Source organism: Mastacembelus armatus, chromosome 21, assembly GCF_900324485.2.
Source record: "Mastacembelus armatus chromosome 21, fMasArm1.2, whole genome shotgun sequence".
NCBI classification, from domain to species: domain Eukaryota; kingdom Metazoa; phylum Chordata; class Actinopteri; order Synbranchiformes; family Mastacembelidae; genus Mastacembelus; species Mastacembelus armatus.
The window spans coordinates 23,157,452-23,175,660 of record NC_046653.1 but is presented as its reverse complement, the minus strand read 5'-3'; the positions used below and the strand labels follow the sequence as shown (position 1 = coordinate 23,175,660).

At 40.5% G+C, this 18,209-nt stretch overlaps 5 protein-coding genes across 5 annotated transcripts; all 5 read left to right on the top strand.

The window, feature by feature from the left end:
• Positions 1-608: 608 nt before the first annotated feature.
• On the top strand, positions 609-1,796 carry LOC113123717 (trace amine-associated receptor 13c-like). The gene is made up of 2 exons (XM_026295960.1): positions 609-781; positions 980-1,796. The coding sequence occupies exons 1-2, from the start codon at positions 609-611 to the stop codon at positions 1,794-1,796; spliced, it is 990 nt and encodes a 329-aa protein (XP_026151745.1).
• Positions 1,797-4,908: 3,112 nt separating this feature from the next.
• Positions 4,909-6,077, top strand: LOC113123715 (trace amine-associated receptor 4-like). The gene is made up of 2 exons (XM_026295958.1): positions 4,909-5,081; positions 5,261-6,077. Exons 1-2 carry the CDS (start codon positions 4,909-4,911, stop codon positions 6,075-6,077), a joined length of 990 nt encoding a protein of 329 aa, XP_026151743.1.
• Positions 6,078-9,955: 3,878 nt separating this feature from the next.
• Positions 9,956-11,140, top strand: LOC113123151 (trace amine-associated receptor 4-like). Its single transcript, XM_026294975.1, has 2 exons — positions 9,956-10,128; positions 10,324-11,140. The coding sequence occupies exons 1-2, from the start codon at positions 9,956-9,958 to the stop codon at positions 11,138-11,140; spliced, it is 990 nt and encodes a 329-aa protein (XP_026150760.1).
• A 2,553-nt stretch (positions 11,141-13,693) lies between these two features.
• LOC113123150 (trace amine-associated receptor 4-like) lies at positions 13,694-14,878 on the top strand. The gene is made up of 2 exons (XM_026294974.1): positions 13,694-13,866; positions 14,062-14,878. The coding sequence occupies exons 1-2, from the start codon at positions 13,694-13,696 to the stop codon at positions 14,876-14,878; spliced, it is 990 nt and encodes a 329-aa protein (XP_026150759.1).
• Positions 14,879-15,521: 643 nt separating this feature from the next.
• On the top strand, positions 15,522-17,212 carry LOC113123149 (trace amine-associated receptor 1-like). Its single transcript, XM_026294973.1, has 2 exons — positions 15,522-15,763; positions 16,396-17,212. The coding sequence occupies exons 1-2, from the start codon at positions 15,522-15,524 to the stop codon at positions 17,210-17,212; spliced, it is 1,059 nt and encodes a 352-aa protein (XP_026150758.1).
• Positions 17,213-18,209: the final 997 nt, after the last annotated feature.

The following is an 18,209-nucleotide window of genomic DNA, read 5'->3' as shown; positions in this document are numbered from 1 at the left end:
TAGCATGACACACTTTACTTGTGCTGCCTGTGTTCTTGACCACAGTGGCCCTTAATAAAACTATAAGGTTAAAGTCCAACTTGTAGTTGAAGGTATTTATAACCACACTAGAGGGACGGTGTACCCCCTTTTATACATAACTGAAGTTTGTTAGTCAGATATGGATATTGTCTGTTGTGCTCTCAGTTTGTATGTGGCCACCCTCAAGTATGTTGTGAACTCCAACTACTCTACTTTCCACAGCCTGACTGACACTGAAACAGAGAAGTCACATCCTGAAAATGGGATTTTTTACCAGTTGGGAAGGTATGGGTGCACAATATATAGAAAAATATGGCACTGTATTACAATGGTTGTGCAAAATGTATGGTTTCAGTTTAGCTTTGACTGCAGACATCTGAGAGATGGGTTGAAATCAAAATAAACACAGACCACAGTCATTCCACTAAGAAAAGTGAGCCCAGAAGGGATTCAGTCCTTGTGGAGAGAAAAACAGCAGCAAAGGTGAGGCAGACGGAGAGGTGGGAGGTGAGGAGATAAATCAGGTGTATGTTAGAAAACTTTGGTGAAAAGCTGCCAGAGCTCAGCAGCTTCTCCTCTCTCTGGTGATGGAGACTTTGGTGGAAACTGAACTCTGCTTTCCACAGCTCCTCAACTCCTCCTGTGTGAAGACAGTGCGTCCTCATTTTGAGACCATGATGACTTACATTCTGCTGTTCTCCATCTCTCTGCTCACTGCATTTCTCAACTTGCTGGTCATCATCTCTATTTCACACTTCAAGTAGCTACATATTTAATTCATTTATTATACAGATAGATATTAACAAAAAGTCAGGAATTTGTCATTAAAAAAATAATTATCTGATTTCAAAGATGGAAATAGTGTTCTCATGTTTCAGTGTTTGATGATTCTAATTTTATCTGAATGAAAATTGTTATTACAAATAATGATAAACATATTACTGGTCTTCCTCTCCAGGCAGCTCAAAACACCCACCAATCTCCTCATCCTCTCCCTGGCTGTCTCAGATTTCTTCGTGGGCACTCTAATGTTGTTCCAAATTATGCTCATAGAAGGCTGCTGGTACATTGGTGACCTCATGTGTACTTTATATCAATATCTAGACTACATCATTTCCTCTGTCTCAGTAGGAAACATGGTGCTCATATGTATTGACCGTTATGTGGCTATTTGTGACCCTATGCATTACTCCATCAAAGTCACTCAAAAAAGAATTCAGGTCTGCATTTGTCTCTGTTGGTCATGTTCTGTGATCTTTCAGAGTCTGATTCTGAAGGACGTCCTGGAACAACCAGGCAGGTATAACTCCTGTTTTGGAGAGTGTGTCTTTGTCATTAATTATATTGCTGGAATTGCAGATCTTATTTTTTCCTTTATTCTTCCCATTGCTGTTATTTTGGTTTTGTATATGAGAGTATTTGTGGTGGCTGTGTCTCAGGCTCGTGCCATGAGGTCTCACATTACAACTGTCACAGTCCAGGGTTCAGTTAAAGTAACTGCTAAAAAATCTGAAATCAAAGCAGCCAGGACTCTTGGTGTTGTTGTAGTTGTGTTTTTATTATGTCTCTGTCCATATTATTGTGTTGCTCTTACAGGTCAAGATAATTTCATGAATGCTTCATCAGCAGCATCTGTCTTGTGTTTATACTCGTTTCACTCCTGTCTAAACCCTGTGATCTATGCTTCTTTTTACCCCTGGTTTAGAAAATCAATTAAAAACATTCTTACACTTAAAATACTGCAGCCTGACTCCTGTGAGGCCAACATACTGTAGCGACACTGCATGGTGTCTAAAATGTGCATGTCTAAAATGAGATCATGATCAGAGAAATGTATTTGGTTATAATGTTTGTGTAAACCCTTTTAAAATTTTTTTTATGTTGCAGTCTGATACTACAATTGTTTAAATTAATTTGTTGTCATTCAATTACGCTCAGTACCACATAATGACAAAATGAAAAAAGGATTTTAGGAACCTGTAAATTTACTAAAATGAAAAAACTGGAATAGTACATTTACATAAGTATTCAGACCCTTTGCAACAACACGTGAAAATTTGCTCAGGTGCCTTCTATTTCTATTGATCATTGCTGAGATGTTTCTATGTCTTGATTGGAGTCCACCTATTGTAAATTTAATTGATTGGACATGATTTGGAAGGCCTCATTATAGATGGTATCACTGCTGGCAATGCATATCAGAGGAAAAACCCAGCCATGAGGTCAAAGAAACTGCCAGCAGAGCTCAGAGACTGGACTGTTGATAGACAGAGCTGGGGAAGGCTACAAAAACATTTCTGCTGCACTGAAGGTTCCCAGGAGGACAGTGGCCTCCATAATACCCAAATGGAAGTTTGGCACAGGCATGACTCTTCCAAGAGCTGGACGCCTAGCCAAACTAAGCAGTCGTAAGAGGCGGGTCTTAGTAAGAGAGGTAACCAAGAACATTATGGTCAGTCTCACTGAGCTCCAGAGATCCTGTGTGGAGATGGGACAAAGTTCCAGAAGGACAACCATCACTTCAGCCCTCCACAAATCTGAGCTTTAAGGCAGGGTGGCTAGACAGAAGTCTCTCCTCAGTGCAAAACACATGAAAGCTGCTTGGAGTTTGCAAAAAAGCACCTGAAGGACGCTACGCCTGTGAGGAACAAGGTCCTTTGTTGACTTCATTTCCCACGGTGAATGGGGCTGAAACCTCAGAGAGAAAAAGGTCGCCTCACTGAACAACTTGAAGTTAAAAAAAAAAAACACTCCAAACCTGGCCCCAAACACTGTATGTGGTCAATGGTAGAATTAATAGAAAATAATGTACTGTAATTTGATATAGTGGCTGTGAGACTACAATTTGTTTAAAATTGATTTAACCCAACTGGTTCTCCTGCTTTTCTGCATATTCCCAAATACTTGACCCAAGAATCATCTTGCAACCTGAGCCTTGAACTTTCAAAAATTTACTTTTCAATATATTTATCATAACATGGTTTTATTTTCTGTTCAGTCTTTCTATTGCAAAGAAAATGTTTAAAACAATTCCATGACAATATAGAGATCCCTTATACATGTACTTGCCATTGTAGCCATGTGTTTGTGACATTAAGGGTCTGACGAGACTGCCATTGTGATGTACACCATTATATCATAAAGGTGGCAGAGCTCCTGCCATTCTGCCTGCTAATGTAGAAATACTATTTAAGGTGATGGTTCAAATCAGAGGGTACGGACAAGTCATAGACATAGGTCAAAGAAGCTAATAATTTGTTTTGCATTCAATTTCCTGACATGATGACTCAACCAATTTGACTGATGTCTTACTATTGAATAACCATCATCATCATCATCATTATCATCATTACAGCTTCCATCCCTCCACTATCTATCAGTTTATTCCTATTAGAGTCACAGGGATCTGCTGGAACCTATCCCAGCTCTCTTTGGGTGAAAGGCAGGGGTACACCCTGGACAGGTCACCAGTCCATCACAGGGCCACATAGAGACAAACAACCTCACACACTCACACTCACTCCTATGGGCAATTTAGAGTCACCAATCAACCTGACATACATGTTTTTGGACTGTAGGAGGAAACCAGAGTACCTGGAGAAAACCCACACAAGCACAGGGAGAACATGCAAACTCCACACAGAAAGGCCCCTGATGGGTTTCAAACCAGAAACCTTCTTGCTGTGACAATTGAGCTAACCACTAACCCACCATGCTTCCCCAGCGTACATAAGTCCCATATATTAGTCAGTAGAGCTATTTTTTCATTTTATTGCCTAAACCTGACCGAGACGTTTTAATGCCTAAACCTGAGACGTTTTATTACCTGAACCTAACCAAGACATTTTAATGCCTAACTGTAACCGAGATGTTTTAAAGTCTAAACTGGAACACAAGACTTTTCTTTTGCCTAAACCTAACCAGGATGTTTTATTGCCTAAACCTAACCGAGACGTTTTAATGCCTAACCCTAACCGAGATGTTTTAATGCCTAAACCTAACCAAGATGCTTCAATGCCTAAACATAGCCAATACCTTTTAATGCCTAAACCTAACCAAGACATTTAAAGCTAAAACCTTTTAATGCCTAAACCTAACCGAGACATTTAAATGCATAAATATAGCCAATACCTTTTAATGCCTAACCCTAACCGAGATATTTTAATGCCTAAACCTGATACATTTTATTTCCTAAACCTAATCGAGACATTTTAATGCCTAAACCTAAAAACATTTTAACATCAAAACCTTTTAATGCCTACACCTAACCGAGATATTTTAATGCCTAAACCTGATACATTTTATTTCCTAAACCTAATCGAGACATTTTAATGCCTAAACCTAACCAAGATGTTTTAATGCCTAACCCTAACCCCAACGTTTTAATGCCTAAACCTAGCCAAAACCTTTTAATGCCTACACCTAACCAAGATATTAGGGTTAGGCATTAAGCCTAACCCTAATTGAGATGTTTTAATGCCTAACACTAACAGCAACGTTTTATTGCCTAAACCTAGCCAAAGCCTTTTATTGCCTAAACCTAACTGACATGTTTTATTGCCTAAACCTAACTGAGATGATTTAATGCCTAAACCCAACCAACATGTTTTTAAAGCCTAAATAAATGGTATCTCTAATTATTGATGAGTATTAGTGCAAGTGTATTTTCTACTTGATGGAATAATCTGGGTGAAAAAATTATAGATATGGAAAAGAGACCATTCCTGCCAAGCACAGAAGGCATAGCAATTCAAATTCTTTGGAGAAAAAAACAGCAGCAAAGGTGAGGAGGAAGGGGGGATGGGATGGAGGACATAAATCAGGTGTTTGACAGAAAGCTTCGCATAAAACTCTGCCAGAGCTCAGCAGCTTCTCCTCTCTCTGGTGATGGAAACCTTGGAGGAAACTGAACTCTGCTTTCCACAGCTCCTCAACTCCTCCTGTGTGAAGCCAAAGCGTCCTCACTTTGAGACCATGCTGACATACATTGTGCTGTTCTCCATTTCTCTGCTTACTGCATTTCTCAACCTGCTGGTCATCATCTCTGTCTCCTATTTCAAGTATAAAAATATTTTGTCAATTCATGAAAGTAGTAGATAGACAGCCTGTGCAATAGTCATTATTTGAACATTTTTTCAGTTCATATTTCTGTATATCAGTTTTTGCCATTTTTGCTTTTATCTGAATGATAACTGATACTTTAAAAAATGATTAATATATTGTTGCTCTTCCTCTCTAGACAACTTCACACTCCCACCAACCTCCTCATCCTCTCTCTGGCTGTGTCAGATTTCTTCGTGGGGCTCCTCATGTTGTTTCAAATTATGTTCATAGAGGGCTGCTGGCTCCTCGGTGACCTAATGTGTACTGTGTACCAATATCTAGCATATGTTATTGCCTCTACTTCAGTGGGAGCCATGGTGCTCATATGTATTGACCGTTATGTGGCTATTTGTGACCCTATGCATTACTCCATCAAAATCACACAAAAAAGAGTTAAGGTCTGTATTTGTCTGTGTTGGACATGTTCTGTGATCTTTCAGAGTCTCATCCTAAAGGACGTCCTGGAACAACCAGGCAGGTATAACTCCTGTTTTGGAGAGTGTGTCTTTGTCATTAATTACATTGCTGGAGTTGCAGATACTATTTTTTCTTTTATTCTCCCTATTACTGTTATTATAGTCCTGTATATGAGAGTATTTGTGGTGGCTGTGTCTCAGGCTCGTGCCATGAGGTCTCACATTACAACTGTCACAGTCCAGGGTTCAAGGAAAGTAACTGCTAAAAAATCTGAAATCAAAGCAGCCAGGACTCTTGGTGTTGTTGTAGGCATGTTTTTAGTGTGTCTCTGTCCATATTATTGCGTTGCCCTCACAGGTCAGGATAGTGTACTTAAAGCTACAGCTGCTGCATCTGTGTTATGTTTGTACTATGTTAACTCCTTTCTGAATCCTCTGATCTATGCCTTTTTCTACCCCTGGTTTAGAAAATCAGTTAAACTCATTTTTACACTTAAGATACTGCAGCCTGACTCTTGTGATACCAACATACTATAGAGGGAATGGGCATTATGCAGAAAAGAGACTATTACCATGAGAATCATGTTTGGTTATGGCAATAAATGAATGACTGGATTAAGTATTAACACATACATTTTGTATAAACTCTTTTAGATGCAGGTCATATATATTAGCATATTATGACCACTCAAAGATGATATTAACAATTTTAATTATCTAATGAAAAACAGTGCATGTCAAAGTCTGGGATATATCAAAGATGCATCTTGGAGAAATGGGCAACCACAGTTATAATAGTATGAGATACTGTACTTTGAAGACCAGACAACTGTGTCCTAGCATATATGAAACAGCAAGGCTTGTGGGGTGCTCAGCAATAGTGAGGACCTCCCTACAGCAGATTGCTATGTAGTCATAACTTTTTGGCTCATCAGTGTACATTTACCTTGTGTATATTACCACATAATATTCTTTCAGAATGACTTTCAGCTCAATTGCAAATGTGAATTTTTTCATGTATGCCTGTGCAAAATGTTTAGAATATAGAATATTGACTGGAAGTATCAGCGTGGAACATTTTAGTTGTGCTGTCTGTGTAGTTGATCACAGTGAGTCTGAAACGAAATTGTGTGGTCAAAGTCACATGTAGCTCTAAGTTGGCAAATATTGCATTTTATGTTGCATTGCTATAAGATTAAGATCAGTCTCAACAGTAAGAGCCATTTTTTATTAGATATGTACAGGTCTTCAAGCCAATTATGCAGCACAAATATAAGCACAATTTTAGCATGTATTTACGGTAACCACCCACTTGTGATATAACTTTGCTCTAACAATTCATTCCGTCATTGTTTTGACAGAAAGCACAAACAGCCAACGATAATGAAAATAGGTCCAAACTATAGACATATATATGACAAGAATATACAAATGGCCTTATGAGTGGCAGGGGTCAACTGTTCCAGTCAGGATAAAAGTGCCCCACAGTGCCCCTTTAGCTTTGAAGGCTTGCTAGCCAGAAAAAAGAGACTGAGGCTGTCATGGTTTGTATACTAGATTGTATGGATCACGGCTCCATCAACAACAAGACCCGGAAGCAGAGTAAAAGTTTTCGACAGTTTTATTTGGAAAAACAGAAAGGAAAGCATGGAGATGTTTGACGACCTGGAGTGATGACTGTCAGTCCAAGAGAAGAAACTGTAGTAAGTGGTTGCTCTGATGACCAGACCCGGTACCGCCTAGTTGGTCCTCGGAGATGAGTAGTGTCGTCCGTATGAGGCCGCAGAGCAATATCTGGCGGAGTCCTTTTCCCTCGGTGGTCCGACCGAGGCCCGAGTAGTGTTGAAACTCAGAAAAAGAAGAAACACATAATAGATGTGACTACAAATGAGAAAAACAGTATAACTGAAAAGGTGACGCACCTGACTCTCCCGGGTAGAGGAGAGCACAGTCAGTGCCACACCGCACAGTTCGGGTGTCCAAAAACAGTCAGGAAATAATCCGCTTAAGAAAATGCGTCCCCCTCGCCGAGTCACAATCCTCTCCGTGGAGACAACAGAAACCGAACAACACAGAGCTAACTCCACTGGTGCTGTACCTCCAGTCATTGGCGTAAGCAATCCGGCTGCCGTAGGAAAACTGGGGATTCCTCCGATCCTCTCAGTAGTGCAGACCGCTCCCCTGCTTACTAAACTCCAATGTCAGTTAGAGAAGTGAAACAGTACCTGCCGTAACTGACGATTCCTCCGATCATTCAGTGGCCAAGATTTCGAGCACATCCCGTCATGATAATACTCCTTCGCTGTATGGCAACAGACAATCCGGCGATTTGTGTTCACACGATCCCTAATATTTAAGCCTAGGTCACAGGTGACACAAATCAGCCATTAAGCAAAGTCAAATGCAACTTGCCCAAGAACTTCCCATAGACCCTTCAAAATAAAACCCCGAAAACCGGAAATCTAATTTCCGGAACATGACAGAGGCGAGACTGATTTGTGGCACTGTACCTGCCGTGGGCTGTACAGGCAAAACTGGGCACAGGAGATAACAGCAGATAATTGCTGTTAGTGCTGTAGCTGAAGAAAAGAAGAAGATCTCACCTGTACTGCTGCTTATATGTGGGTAATGCAGATGGGATAAGGTCACAGGATAAGACCCATAGAAATAGCCCAGAAGGTTGTGCCCCAATGAGACAGAGCTGTCAAACACTGACAACACAAGAGCACCAGGATATTAGAAACACAGGGGTTTATTTAGAACCAGGGGGTTGGACGGGTGAGCAGAGGCATAGGTTGTCTCAGGTGGTTGGCTGGAAGCTCATACCATTTGGATTGACCACATCTAATTTGATCATGCACCTCAAAACTCACCCGACTAGGTCAGTCAGTCGACACTTGGTTTAGCTCAACAATGGCTATCTAATGTTAGATTGTTACTAGCTTTGTAGAGCTTTGCAGTCTGCAAAGTGTTACCGGCGCCAGACCTAGGGGAAATCCGTGCCGGCAGCAAGTAATACACAAGCCGTAAGGCCTGTGGATTAATGAAGAGGAACAGACATAAACGTCTTGCCAAAGCCAGTGCTCGTTTAATACTGAATTTCTTTCAATAATGTTTCATGTCATTAAGATAATCACATTAACAGAAAAAGTACAGTTAAATTAAGCGAGATGAAAAACTGTATAAACATGTACCTCAATGTGCCAAAATAAGGAAAATACTTTAACTAATGTTGAATTTCCTTAAAACATAGATACAGGTACACATTCATGACATATCCCACATTTAACCAATTGTTCTGGATTTTAACATCGATATGGTTTCTCTAATGTGTTAGCTGGCGCCATTTGGTCTTATTGTCCATTTAATGGCGGCAGGGGGTCATTACAATCATGCTTCTCTACAACACCCATAACGTAACAATGCAGTTCTTATAAGTAACCAAACTAAGCTAATCAGCACTTTTTTAAAACATTCAAAACATATATTTCCCCGTTACAGAGCATTCACACTGCCTCTCGGTTAATACAATGCTACGATGCTACAGCTAACCATACGGATGTCGGTAGGAAATATACAACTTTCTCCTGTTAGTTACTAACTTCAAATACATCTAACACGTCTCAGAATGGCACGAAAATCATCACAAACACATTTTGCATCCATTGATGTTTACACAACCCGGAGCATGAATATATACAGTTTGACAGTACCTGTGGATTAATGAAGAGGAACAGACATAAACCTCTTGCCAAAGCCAGTGCTCGTTTAATACTGAAGCACTCAGCTAGGTCGCTAACCAATGTTCCCCCCAGTGAATCCACCCAGCAGTGGCGCCCTCTACTGTCTTAAAAATGCCACTACACCAGAGTAGGTACTAAATACACAGCTACTAGTTCACAATTAACAAAAAAAATAGAGGGGTGTCTTGTTTCTATCCAACTAAACATATAGCAAATCCAACCTGCTACAAAGCATGCAACAAGTATTGTTCATTGAAACCATGAGACCTGAGACTTGACTTGGACTTGTGACCAAAGACTTGTGACATGATTTAGAGTTGTTACCAGAGACTTGAAATTTGACTTGGCTTGTCACCAGAGACTAGAAACTTGACTCGGACTTCCAAAAAATGACTGGCCATTGACTTTCTGCCAACCTTGGACCCATAAAAGGTTGGTGGCAGGCTGATTAACAGGTAGTACTATTTGGGCCAGTAGGGTGAGGTACAGGCTGGGGCTTACTAGGCCTGAGACAAGCTGTCCGAGATGTTGGGGTCGGGGGGGGGGGAGAGAACAGCAGCAGAGGTGAGGAGGAAGGAGGGGTGGGAGGAGAGGAAAGACATAAATTAGCTGTTTGAGAGAAAACTTTGGTGAAAAGCTGCCAGAGCTCAGCAGCTTCTCCTCTCTCTGGTGATGGAGACTTTGGAGGAAACTGAACTCTGCTTTCCACAGCTCCTCAACTCCTCCTGTGTGAAGACAAAGCGTCCTCACTTTGAGACCATGATGACATACATTGTGCTGTTCTCTATCTCTGTGCTCACTGCATTTCTCAACCTGCTCATCATCATCTCCATCTCACACTTCAAGTATCAAAATACTTTGTCAATTCATGAAAGTGGTAGTAATAAACAGCTAGTGCAATAGTCATTATTTGATTCTAATTGAAGACTAATTTTTTCAATTCACATATCTGTATTTTATTCTTTGCTCTTACTGCTTTTATTTGAGTAATAAGTGATATTACAAATAATGATAAATATATTGCTGGTCTTTTTCTTCAGGCAGCTTCACACTCCCACCAACCTCCTCATCCTCTCTCTGGCTGTGTCAGATTTCTTCTTGGGGCTCCTCCTGTTGTTTCAAATTATGTTCATAGATGGATGCTGGTTACTTGGAGACCTCATGTGTAATGTGTATCAGTACATATCATATGTTATGGCTTCTACTTCAGTAGGAGGTATGGTGCTCATATCCATTGATCGCTATGTGGCTATTTGTGACCCTATGCATTACTCCATCAAAATCACACAGAAAAGAGTTAAGGTCTGGGTTTGTCTGTGTTGGGCATGTTCCGTGATCTTTGAAATTCTGATTCTGAAGGACGTCCTGGAACAACCAGGCAGGTATAACTCCTGTTTTGGAGAGTGTGTCTTTGTCATTAATTACATTGCTGGACTTGCAGATACGATTTTTTCCTTTATTCTCCCCATTACTGCTATTGTGGTTCTGTATATGAGAGTATTTGTGGTGGCTGTGTCTCAGGCTCGTGCCATGAGGTCTCACATTACAACTGTCACAGTCCAGGGTTCAAGAAAAGTAACTGCTAAAAAATCTGAAATTAAAGCAGCCAGGACTCTTGGTGTTGTTGTAGGCATGTTTATAGTGTGCCTCTGTCCATATTATTGCGTTGCCCTCACAGGTCAGGATAGTGTACTTAAAGCTACAGCCGCTGCATCTGTGTTATGTTTGTACTTTGTTAACTCCTTTCTGAATCCTCTGATCTATGCCTTTTTCTACCCCTGGTTTAGAAAATCAGTTAAACTCATTTTTACACTTAAGATACTGCAGCCTGACTCTTGTGATACCAACATACTATAGAGGGAATGGGCATTGTGCAGAAAAAGAGACTGTTACCATGAGACTCATGTTTGGTTATGGCAATAAATGAATGACTGGATTAAGTAAGAACATTGAATCTTTGTATTGACTCTTGTAGCTGCAGGTGATATACATTAGCCAGGATATTATGACCACTCAAAGATGATATTAACAACTTTATTTATCTCATGACAACATGACATGCAAATGTAAAGGTATTCAGAGTTTGTTCATTTTTATGTATTTTTGCCAAAACAACATGTTCAGAATTTAGACTGGAAGTATCAACATGGCACATTTTAGTTATCCTGTCTGTGTAGTTGATCACAGTGAGTCTGAAAAAAAATTGTGAGGGTAAAGTCACATTAGCTGTAAGTTGAAGGTGTTTATATCTACATTTGAAAAACAGTGTAAGAAATTCTATCCCTTTTTATACATGACTGAAATCTGTGAACAAGAGATATTAGGAGATATTTGTTATCTTCCCCAGTGATGTTGTGCAAGGGCTGTCTTACAGTCATTTTGTATGTGAACACATCAAATCTAAAAATGATCTAATTAGTAGTAACCTCAGATCTTCAAAGAAATACTAAAACTAGCTAAATACAAAAAGAATTGAAACAAAATAAACCATTATTACTGTTCAAAGGTAGTTGATATATTCTTCTTCCTTATAGCACCAATAAGCCATTGTGTTTTACAAGACAGGTGGAAAAGTACATTAAACAAAAGATGGAAAATAAAGAATGTGTCCAAACGACTGAACTCCCTCATCATTCCCTTTTCAGTGGATTCAAGTAAACTAAGTCTTAACATAAAAAAATGACACCAAGGCACCTGATAACTAAATATATCTTGCTCCTTCTTTGACTGGAGCGAAACAAAGATTCATGTGTCCTACACCATTATTGTTCAACACATAATAACTTGAGCACTATGACTCCGTTTTTAACTTTTCCTTTACCATCAGTTTTCTTTTGAACCTTGCCGTTGTTTACATGGGTGTAGGGATGTCAATGTTGTTGTGCCTATGTTCGGCATGAAATATCTCTACGACTATCACAAGTATTATCATGAAATTACAATCAGATCTTTGTGCAGTTAACTGCTTTGTGCAACTTGAAAAAGTTGTTTACCAACAACTTACTCACTTTCTCCTGTTAAACAACCACTTTAATTATTTTCAGTCAGGTTTTAGGCCCCACCACACCACTGAGACTGCACTTATCAAGGTGACAAATGATATTTGTCTGAACACCAACGCTGGCAGAGTCTCTGTCTTAGTACTGCTGGATCTAAGTGCTGTGTTTGACACAGCGGACCATGTGATCCTGTTACAAAGGTTAGAGGACTGGATAGCCATCTCTGGTACTGCCCTTAAATGGTTTAAGTCCTATCTTGAAGACAGGAAGTGCTTCATTGAAATTGGTAACTGTGTCTCAGACCAAATGGTGTTGCCATGTGGGGTCCCCCAGGGGTCCATCTTGGGAGCCCTTTTGTTCAATCTTTACATGTTTACTTTAGGCCAGTTAATACGCTGCAATAATGTGCCATACCGTAATTATGCAGATGACACTCAGATTTACATTTCACTCACAGCAGGTGAATATGGACCAGTTGATTCACTGTGTCACTGCACTGAACAGATCACTGTGTGGATGCAAAACATCTTTCTCCAAATAAACAGTGACAAGACTGAAATAATCATATTCACGGGGCTCTCAAAACGAGCTGTAAGGCAGCTGCAGTACATTCAGAGTGCTGCTGCTTGTGTGCTGACTACAACTAGGAAGTACAACCACATTATTTCTGTTCTCATATCTCTGCACTGGCTTCATGTCGTTCAGAGAACAGACTTTAAAACAGCACTGTTTGTGTATAAGGCTCTTCTTGGCTCAGCACCACAGTACATCTCTGACATGTTGGCCCCATATGAACCATCTCCGACACTGAGAACATCAGCGACAGGCCTTCAGCACTCATTCTCCTTTTAATTTTATTTCAAGTTCATTTTTTACTAGTTGCTGTTTCCTGTTTTGATTTTTGCGTATGTACTTTTAACTTGTATTTTATTTCTGTAAAGCACTTTGAATTACTCTGTGTATGAATTGTGCTATATAAATAAACTTGCTTGCTAATTCTGTGTAGTGAAAATTTAATGAGACAGTGCAGTCTGATTCAGACAACACAGATGAACTAGAACAGTGGATACATAGGGTCATATTTAGAACTGGGAGTGTTGGGGGGGGTGGATTGAACTGGTCAGAGCATGACTGCTCTTCCACAGACAGCAACATTTAAAGCATGATTTCTGTCCACTCTTTGATCATGGATGTCTGTGTAAAAGGAAAGAGTGAAGAATTTACACAGACCTCGGTCATCACTGATGAAGAAGACTGAATACAAAAGTCAGTAATCTCTTCAGAGAGAAGAACAGCAGCAGAGGTGAGGAGGAAGGAGGGGTGGGAGGAGAGGAAAGACATAAATTAGCTGTTTGAGAGAAAACTTTGGTGAAAAGCTGCCAGAGCTCAGCAGCTTCTCCTCTCTCTGGTGATGGAGACCTTGGAGGAAACTGAACTCTGCTTTCCACAGCTCCTCAACTCCTCCTGTGTGAAGACAAAGCGTCCTCACTTTGAGACCATGCTGACATACATTGTGCTGTTCTCTATCTCTGTGCTCACTGCATTTCTCAACCTGCTCATCATCATCTCCATCTCACACTTCAAGTATCAAAATACTTTGTCAATTCATGAAAGTGGTAGTAATAAACAGCTAGTGCAATAGTCATTATTTGATTCTAATTGAAGACTAATTTTTTCAATTCACATATCTGTATTTTATTCTTTGCTCTTACTGCTTTTATTTGAGTAATAAGTGATATTACAAATAATGATAAATATATTGCTGGTCTTTTTCTTCAGGCAGCTTCACACTCCCACCAACCTCCTCATCCTCTCTCTGGCTGTGTCAGATTTCTTCTTGGGGCTCCTCCTGTTGTTTCAAATTATGTTCATAGATGGATGCTGGTTACTTGGAGACCTCATGTGTAATGTGTATCAGTACATATCATATGTTATGGCTTCTACTTCAGTAGGAGGTATGGTGCTCATATCCATTGATCGCTATGTGGCTATTTGTGACCCTATGCATTACTCCATCAAAATCACACAGAAAAGAGTTAAAGTCTGGGTTTGTCTGTGTTGGGCATGTTCCGTGATCTTTGAAATTCTGATTCTGAAGGACGTCCTGGAACAACCAGGCAGGTATAACTCCTGTTTTGGAGAGTGTGTCTTTGTCATTAATTACATTGCTGGACTTGCAGATACGATTTTTTCCTTTATTCTCCCCATTATTGCTATTGTGGTTCTGTATATGAGAGTATTTGTGGTGGCTGTGTCTCAGGCTCGTGCCATGAGGTCTCACATTACAACTGTCACAGTCCAGGGTTCAAGAAAAGTAACTGCTAAAAAATCTGAAATCAAAGCAGCCAGGACTCTTGGTGTTGTTGTAGTTGTGTTTTTATTATGTCTCTGTCCATATTATTGCGTTGCCCTCACAGGTCAGGATAGTGTACTTAAAGCTACAGCTGCTGCATCTGTGTTATGTTTGTACTATGTTAACTCCTTTCTGAATCCTCTGATCTATGCCTTTTTCTACCCCTGGTTTAGAAAATCAGTTAAACTCATTTTTACACTTAAGATACTGCAGCCTGACTCCTGTGATACCAACATACTATAGAGGGAATGGGTATTGTGCAGAAAAAGAGACTGCTACCATGAGACTCATGTTTGGTTATGGCAATAAATGAATGACTGGATTAAGTAAGCATCCACACAGATCACTGTGTGGATGCAAAACATCTTTCTCCAAATAAACAGTGACAAGACTGAAATAATCATATTCACAGGGCTCTCAAAACGAGCTGTAAGGCAGCTGCAGTACATTCAGAGCACTGCTGCTTGTGTGCTGACTACAACTAGGAAGTACAACCACATTATTCCTGTTCTCATATCTCTTCATGTCGCTCAGAGAACAGACTTTAAAACAGCACTGTTTGTGTATAAGGCTCTTCATGGCTCAGCACCACAGTACATCTCTGACATGTCGGCCCCATATGAACCATCTGATTTTGATTTTTGCGTATGTATTTTTAACTTGTCTTTTATTTCTGTAAAGCACTTTGAATTATTCTGTGTATGAATTGTGCTATATAAATAAACTTGCTTGCCAATGCTGTGTAGTGAAAATTTAGTGAGACAGAGCAGTCTGTTGCAGACAACACAGATGAACTAGAACAGTGGATACATGATACATGGGGGCTTATTTAGAACTGGGAGTTTTACAAAGGAGGACACAGGTGTAGGTGTTCTCAGGAGGTGGGATGGAAAATGAGACCATTTCAAAAGGTGACTTCAGAGGCCAAAATGAAGGTGGGGTCAGTCAGGAGATTGGCCTCGGTGCCAGTCAGGAACAGGAGGCAGAGGCCGCTCTGGAGAATGGCCAGGTCCACAGACAGGAGAGAGAAGATGGCACCTCAAGAGAAGGTCTCCTTAGCAGTGGGCAGGAGCAGATAGTTAAGTTACTGCCAGTGCCACTGCAAGAACTGGGGCTGGCTCATCTTCAGTATCCTTGGCTGTTAACCTACACTCTGGGGCTCAGACCACCTTTGTGATCATGGATATCTGTCTTAAGGGTGGAGAATTGACACAGACCTCAGAAGACTAAGTACAAAAGTCATACTGATTCTGTCATTCTCTCTTTGGAGAAAAAAACACCTCAGCAGGGGAGAAGGAGAGGTGGGTGGAAAAGAATGACATAAATTAGCTGTTTGACAGAAGGCTTTGGTGAAAAGCTGCCAGAGCTCAGCAGCTTCTCCTCTCTCTGGTGATGGAGACCTTGGAGGAAACTGAACTCTGCTTTCCACAGCTCCTCAACTCCTCCTGTGTGAAGACAAAGCGTCCTCACTTTGAGATCATGCTGACATACATTGTGCTGTTCTCTATCTCTGTGCTCACTGCATTTCTCAACCTGCTGGTCATCATCTCCATCTCACACTTCAAGTATCAAAATACTTTGTCAATTCATGAAAGTGGTAGTAATAAACAGCTAGTGCAATAGTCATTATTTGATTCTAATTGAAGACTAATTTTTTCAATTCACATATCTGTATTTTATTCTTTGCTCTTACTGCGTTTATTTGAGTAATAAGTGATATTACAAATAATGATAAATATATTGCTGGTCTTTTTCTTCAGGCAGCTTCACACTCCCACCAACCTCCTCATCCTCTCTCTGGCAGTTTCAGATTTCTTCTTGGGGCTCCTCCTGTTGTTTCAAATTATGTTCATAGATGGATGCTGGTTACTTGGAGACCTCATGTGTAATGTGTATCAGTACATATCATATGTTATGGCTTCTACTTCAGTAGGAGGTATGGTGCTCATATCCATTGATCGCTATGTGGCTATTTGTGACCCTATGCATTACTCCATCAAAATCACACAGAAAAGAGTTAAGGTCTGGGTTTGTCTGTGTTGGGCATGTTCCGTGATCTTTGAAATTCTGATTCTGAAGGACGTCCTGGAACAACCAGGCAGGTATAACTCCTGTTTTGGAGAGTGTGTCTTTGTCATTAATTACATTGCTGGACTTGCAGATACGATTTTTTCCTTTATTCTCCCCATTATTGCTATTGTGGTTCTGTATATGAGAGTATTTGTGGTGGCTGTGTCTCAGGCTCGTGCCATGAGGTCTCACATTACAACTGTCACAGTCCAGGGTTCAAGGAAAGTAACTGCTAAAAAATCTGAAATCAAAGCAGCCAGGACTCTTGGTGTTGTTGTAGGCATGTTTATAGTGTGCCTCTGTCCATATTATTGCGTTGCCCTCACAGGTCAGGATAGTGTACTTAAAGCTACAGCTGCTGCATCTGTGATATGTTTGTACTATGTTAACTCCTTTCTGAATCCTCTGATCTATGCCTTTTTCTACCCCTGGTTTAGAAAATCAGTTAAACTCATTTTTACACTTAAGATACTGCAGCCTGACTCCTGTGATACCAACATACTATAGAGGGAATGGACATTGTGCAGAAAAAGAGACTGTTACCATGAGACTCATGTTTGGTTATGGCAATAAATGAATGACTGGATTAAGTAAGAACATTGAATCTTTGTATTGACTCTTGTAGCTGCAGGTGATATACATTTACCAGGATATTATGACCACTCAAAGATGATATTAACAACTTTATTTACAGTGGGGCAAAAAAGTATTTAGTCAGCCACCAATTGTGCAAGTTCTCCCACTTAAAAAGATGAGAGAGGCCTGTAATTTTCATCATAGGTATACCTCAACTATGAGAGACAAAATGAGAAAAAAAATCCAGATTCAAATCACATTGTCTGATTTTTAAAGAATTTATTTGCAAATTATGGTGGAAAATAAGTATTTGGTCACCTACAAACAAGCAAGATTTCTGGCTCTCACAGACCTGTAACTTCTTCTGTAAGAAGCTCCTCTGTCCTCTGCTCGTTACGTGTATTAATGGCACCTGTTTGAACTCGTTATCAGTATAAAAAACACCTGTCCACAACCTCAAACAGTCACACTCCAAACTCCACTATGACCAAAACCAGAGAGCTGTCAAAGGACACCAGAAACAAATCAACTTTCATCTGTCTTGTAGACCAGGATTGAGGAGAATGGCAAACCCAATGCACTGTCCAGACTTCAAAACACTGGAAGCGCACCCGAGGACACAGGGACCAATCCTGCCGACTTTGTTCATTGTGGGAGCGGTGACCTGGACCATTGAGTCGTGTGTCAAGGAGGCCACCAGGGATCAACCTACTCCTGCAGGTTGCCCACCCAATCGGCTCTATGTTCCGCCGGAGTTACAGGGCGACGTGATCCAATGGGCCCACGCATCTACCATCAGCGTCAACTCCCCAGGGATTTGGGTTCTGGGTCACCAGAATGCTCTTCATGGTGAGTCAATGACTCTGGTGGTCATCGGTCCAGCTGGAAGAAGTGGAATATATCACAGCTTGTCCAGTTTGTGCACGGT

Bases quoted from the DNA above. Each gene is read 5' to 3' on its own strand.
- LOC113123717 (XM_026295960.1), top strand. From the start codon at position 609: ATGGAGACTTTGGTGGAAACTGAACTCTGCTTTCCACAGCTCCTCAAC. The intron at 782-979 runs GTAGCTACATAT...CTTCCTCTCCAG, and splicing joins ATCTCTATTTCACACTTCAA to GCAGCTCAAAACACCCACCA.
- LOC113123150 (XM_026294974.1), top strand. From the start codon at position 13,694: ATGGAGACCTTGGAGGAAACTGAACTCTGCTTTCCACAGCTCCTCAAC. The intron at 13,867-14,061 runs GTATCAAAATAC...CTTTTTCTTCAG, and splicing joins ATCTCCATCTCACACTTCAA to GCAGCTTCACACTCCCACCA.
- LOC113123149 (XM_026294973.1), top strand. From the start codon at position 15,522: ATGGAAAATGAGACCATTTCAAAAGGTGACTTCAGAGGCCAAAATGAA. The intron at 15,764-16,395 runs GTATCCTTGGCT...CTTTTTCTTCAG, and splicing joins CTGGGGCTGGCTCATCTTCA to GCAGCTTCACACTCCCACCA.
- LOC113123151 (XM_026294975.1), top strand. From the start codon at position 9,956: ATGGAGACTTTGGAGGAAACTGAACTCTGCTTTCCACAGCTCCTCAAC. The intron at 10,129-10,323 runs GTATCAAAATAC...CTTTTTCTTCAG, and splicing joins ATCTCCATCTCACACTTCAA to GCAGCTTCACACTCCCACCA.
- LOC113123715 (XM_026295958.1), top strand. From the start codon at position 4,909: ATGGAAACCTTGGAGGAAACTGAACTCTGCTTTCCACAGCTCCTCAAC. The intron at 5,082-5,260 runs GTATAAAAATAT...CTTCCTCTCTAG, and splicing joins ATCTCTGTCTCCTATTTCAA to ACAACTTCACACTCCCACCA.